Genomic DNA, 4,859 nt, shown 5'->3' on the forward strand with positions numbered 1-4,859 from the left:
GGACCTTCTCTTGGTGGCGTCCCAGGGAAAAGCTGACCAGGACCTGTCCTTGGTTCTCCCTCCTGTACTCAGCTGGATGATAGGGAGGGGCTGGATGGGGCTCCAGGACCCACAGCTGAGGGGCCTCTGTTCTCTTGGGGTGAAAGATTCCAGATCCACTCTGGGGAGGAAGTGGCTGAGGGGTGGGGGATCTGCCCTGAAGGCCCTGTGATTGGTTCACCTGACTTTGAGGACCTGCTGCCTGAGGGTCAGGGTGCTGGTGGATGAAGGGGTTGGGGGCCACCATTCATAACGTCCCAGCAGATTTCAGGGTGTCCTAGCCACTCAGAACCCCCTGGGCAGCAGGTGCTGGGGTGTGTCCAGGGCAGCCAGGAGCCCTCTATGGGAGACTCTGCCTTTGGGTCTCCCCAGGCCCAGGTTGCCTACCTGGACTGTGGCCTTTCCTCCTTGGTCTTTTTATTTTTATTTTTTATTGCTTAAAGTATTACAAAGAGTATTACATATGTCTCCTTTTTTTCCCACCCTTGACAATACCCTGGCCTCCCCTACCCCCCAGTGTCTTATGTCCATTGGTTATGCATACAATTCCTTCGGTTGATCTCTTCCCTCCCCCCTTCTGCCCCCCAACCCTCCCCGGCCTTCCCACTATAGTTTGACAGTCCATTAGAGGCTGCTCTTCCTCTGTATCTATTTTTGTTCATAAGTTTATAATGGTCTTTATTATCCATGAATGAGTGAGATCATGTGGTATTTTTCCTTCACTGACTGGCTTATTTCACTTAGCATAATGCTCTCCAGTTCCACACATGCCGTTGCAAATGGTAAGAGTTCCTTCTTTTTAGAGCAGCATAGTATTCCATCGTGTAGATGTACCACAATTTTCTAATCCATTCATCTACTGATGGGCACTTAGGCTGTTTCCAGATCTTAGCTATGGTGAATTGTGCTGCTATGAACATAGGGGTGCGTATATCCTTTCTGATTGGTGTTTCTGGTTTCTTGGGATATAGTCCTAGAAGTGGGTTTCCTCCTCGGTCTTACCTTTGATTCTGACGCTGTCAAGAAGAGGTGGAACAGACCTTGTGGAACAATGGTGGGGGGGGCGGGGCGGGGAGGGACTCAGGCCCGCTCCACCTCCTCAGAGGCCTCTGCCAGGCCAGGGAGACAGGCAGGGCTGGGGACAGTTTATTGACGAATGGTGTCTGGGGAGGAAGTGGGGGTGGGTTTCGTGCCCCTCAGCCTGGGACCTGGCCTCCACATGGGGATCACAGGGAGCCCAGCGGCTGCTGCCCCACCCGCCTCTGCCCAGGCTCCTGGCCTCTGCACCCCTCTGTGGGTGTCTGGGTGCCCTCAGGCCCTGAGGCCGGCTTCCCTTTGGGGGTTCGATACTTGTTCTTCTGACTGTACAGCAGGTTCCTCTGGAAAAGGCGGGGGAGGTGGCCGTGGTACAGCAGGACGGCCAGCACCATCCCTGCAGGAGATGGAGTGTCAGACATAGGGCCCTAGGGCTTCTTGCAGCCCAAGACACCTGGGCACTCACACGCCAGACTTTCCCTAGGATGGGGCGGGGGGCCTACAGACCTGGGCTGGCGGGAGGGGGTGACAGCAGCCTGGGAACCTGACCCGGCTCCCTCCCCTCCCCAAGGGAAGTAGCCCCTCAATGGGCTCTGCACCGGAGAGCTGGGCCCTGCAGGCTTGCCTACCAGGATGCTTTGTGTGGCCTGTTCCCCAACCATGAGCCACGCCCAGGGCTAGCCTTGCCTCTGCCCCTGGGAGCTCCTGGGGACCCCAGTGCCCCCCTCCGGCCCTTACCTGTCAGAGGGCCCAGCCAGTACACCTGGGCGTACTCCAGCAAGGTGTGCCCTGAGCAGTGGAAGGTAACGGAGGCGGCCAGGGCAGGGTTGAAGAAGGCAGATGTGAGGGGTCCAGCTGTGGAGGAAGCACGGACAGGCCTCGTGCGGCCCTACCTGGACCAGAGCCACTCTCCGAAATCCCCACCCTGAGTCCTACTGTGCCCTGGCCGAGGTGGGCTCTTGCACCCAGGCAGGGAGCCCAGTCCATCCTCGGCCCCTGCTCTGATGGGGTCACGGCAGGAAGGCCACTCAACCAAGGCCAAAGCTTTCATGGTCAGGGAGCAGCCAGGGGAGTCTCTCCAGGGACATCCAATGCCCGACCTGACCTCTCACCCCTGGGATGGACTCATCTCTCCCAGCCCCTTTCTCCAACACATCCCACCTTGAGGGAGGTTGTCTTAGACATAGAGAGACTGAGAGAGAGAGAAAGTGAGAGAGACAGAGACAAAGGCAGAGATGGAGCAATACGGAGACAGAAAGATAGGGAGGCAGATAAAGACAGACAGACAGAGACAAAGAGATAAAGAGATCATGGAACAAAGCAACACCAGGACTGTGGGGAGATTTGGATGAGCAGCCAGAGCCAGGCCAGCGTCCCTGAACCCCAGGCCAGGCAGACTCCCGTGAGCAGGGGCCTCCCGGGGCAGGCCTGGGCCCTGTGGACAGGGAGCCTGAAGCCGGCAGGTGGAGGCCGGGCGTGGGCAGTGGTGCTGACTCTGCGGGAGGCACCCTGGGTGGGTCCTGTGTAGACGCCGGAGCTTCTGGGTGTCACCTCAAGTGAGTGTCCGGGCCATCTGGCCGCAGAGCTCTGCCCCTGACAAGCTCTCTGCTCAGCCCTGCCTCCGTCTCCCCACCTGTGCATGGGCCCCAGTGGCAGCTTTCGGGCCATTGGTGGCCCAGGTACCACAGTCAGTGACACAGAAACTGGGCCCTCAGGGCTGGGTCTGTCCTCCCTGGGGACCCCACAAATGGAGACCTTGGGGAGCTCGGCCTCAGCCCCTTCCTGCTGCGTCTTCTGCTGCGTCTTCCCCCGCCTGGAGCCGACAGCTGCCGCTGACTGAGCGCAGCCACAGTCACGGGTGCCCTTCCCAGAGAGTTTGACGAGTCCACGCCCAGCACAGGGGCGCTGCAGCCACTTCCTGAGAGGCACTCCTGTCCTACCCCAACCCCAGTCCCGGTGCCCAGGGGCAGAGGGCGCGTGCAGCCCAACAGGACCCTCCTCGGGGCATATCCCACAGACTGCAGGGCCCCAGCCTGGCTCCTCCGTGTCCTGGCCCAGCGCTGTCCCCAACTCAGGGCAGCTGGAAAGTAAGGTCTGTGGTCAGTGGCTCTCTGTTTCTCCACGAAGGGGGGAAAGACCCCTGTCTCACTGGGGGCAGGCTCAAGTGGGGGACCTCAGGATAGGGGACCTCCATCTAAGGGCCAAACGCAGAGCAGGGCCAGGGGGAGGCTCAGGGCGGCTCCCACAGGGGCTGAAGGACCCATGAGAATTTGGTCAGGAGGTTTGCCTGGGTGGGAGGAGTGACCCCAAAGGGAGGTGGAGTGTCTGCTGCCACCCCAGTAGCTCTTGGTGCCGAGAGGGGAGGTGGAGACCTGGGTGAGGAAGAAATGATAGGACCCGGCCCGCTAGGAAGGGGTAACAGAAGACGCAGGGCTTGCCGACTGGAGCCTGGGGCACACCCTGGAGAAACTGCCGGCTGCCCATCTGCCCCTGAACGCAGCCCCTGAACTCCCCAGCCGGCCACTTTGCTTTCTTAGAAAAGCATTTTTGTGTCTACGCTGCCATGCAGAACACTCACCGCATACAGTGAGGAGGGCCTTTCTGCTGGTTCAGCTTCTGGAAGGAGCTCAGAGTGTGGAGAGGCCTGGCCAGGAGGAAGGCCCTGACAGGGGCCTGGGGTCCCACCTGCCACGCTGTGTCCAGCCGCACTGGTCATACCACCACCTGCTTCCCAGGGAATGGCCTCCCCAGTGTCTGTGGCTCGCAGACCCCTCAGCTGGCAGCCCCTTTCCTGCCCACAGCTGCTGGGGGCCCTGCCAGAGGTTCTGAGGAGACGCAGGGGAAGACGCCCAGGTCTCACCTGTGTAGGCGATGACGGTGACCAGCAGAGCCACGGCTGGCACTCTGTAGATGGGAAGGCTATTCTTGAGGCGCAGGAGGGTCAGATGGAAGACGAAGGCGCAGGCGCCCTCCACCAGCGCGCCGTGGGGGACGGTCGTGCGCAGGGCCGAGCTGCAGTGTTCGGCCATGAGGTTCTGCAGGACATGCAGGTCACTGAGCTCCCAGGCCCAGTAGAGCCGGGTCAGGGCGCAGGCCGCCTGCAGGCCCAGCTCCTGGGCTGCCAGCTTGAGCAGCGTGCCAGGCAGAGAGGCCTCGGCCAGGAGGAGCTCCTGCAGGGACACGGTGGGGTTGGCCGAGGCCCCATCGAAGGTGGCCCCGTGTGCCAGGAAGAGCAGGAACAGCAGGGTCAGCAGCAGGTCGGGCCCAAAGCCGCCCGCCCAGGGGCCCAGCTCTGCCAGCATCCGCATCTCCAGGCAGCAGGCCCCCAGCTGGGCTGCGCCCGCCACCTCCAGGGCAAAGCTGACGTAGGCACCTTTGGGGAGCAGGGCCTTGGACACCCTCCTGGCCGCCTGGCACAGGGCAATGGTGGCCAAGAAGAACGAGAGAGACACGTTCAGACCAGCCATCGGCTCCAGGGGCTCTGTGGCGCCAGACTGAGCAGGGAACCTGAGCTGACGTGTCGGGGCTGACCCACCCCAGGACCCAAGGGCGGGGGAGCTGTGGAAGCGTCCATCTGGGCTGGCACTCCTGGGAACGCCACACCTGCACCCTCACCTCCATCCCACCTGCTGCAGACCCAGGAGCAGAGCCAGGAACGCCCACAGCAGACCGGCCCTCAGCCAGGCGTCTTCCCCAGGGCGTGAGACACACCGGGACACGCACCCCACTCAGCCAGCCCAGGGCTGCAGCCTGGCCACAGCTCTTCAAAGCCTCCATCGAGCGCC

The 4,859-nt window shown here is 61.6% G+C and overlaps 1 protein-coding gene across 1 annotated transcript; it reads right to left on the minus strand.

Annotated features, from left to right (window-relative positions):
• Nucleotides 1–1,265: 1,265 nt before the first annotated feature.
• LOC102761102 (aquaporin-12B) lies at nucleotides 1,266–4,551 on the minus strand. Its single transcript, XM_006760677.2, has 3 exons — nucleotides 3,935–4,551; nucleotides 1,813–1,929; nucleotides 1,266–1,471 (listed from the first exon to the last, which is right to left on the minus strand). The coding sequence occupies exons 1-3, from the start codon at nucleotides 4,539–4,541 to the stop codon at nucleotides 1,266–1,268; spliced, it is 930 nt and encodes a 309-aa protein (XP_006760740.1). The 5' UTR covers nucleotides 4,542–4,551.
• Between the last annotated feature and the right edge of the window lie 308 nt (nucleotides 4,552–4,859).

Source organism: Myotis davidii, unplaced genomic scaffold (genome assembly GCF_000327345.1).
Source record: "Myotis davidii unplaced genomic scaffold, ASM32734v1 scaffold370, whole genome shotgun sequence".
Lineage (NCBI taxonomy): Eukaryota > Metazoa > Chordata > Mammalia > Chiroptera > Vespertilionidae > Myotis > Myotis davidii.

Excerpts from the sequence above, each read along its gene's own strand:
- LOC102761102 (XM_006760677.2), bottom strand. The coding sequence starts at position 4,541 with ATGGCTGGTCTGAACGTGTCTCTCTCGTTCTTCTTGGCCACCATTGCC. Across the intron at positions 1,930-3,934 it reads CACCGTCATCGCCTACACAG|CTGGACCCCTCACATCTGCC; the intron begins GTGAGACCTGGG and ends CTTCCTCCACAG. Across the intron at positions 1,472-1,812 it reads CTGGCTGGGCCCTCTGACAG|GGATGGTGCTGGCCGTCCTG; the intron begins GTAAGGGCCGGA and ends CATCTCCTGCAG.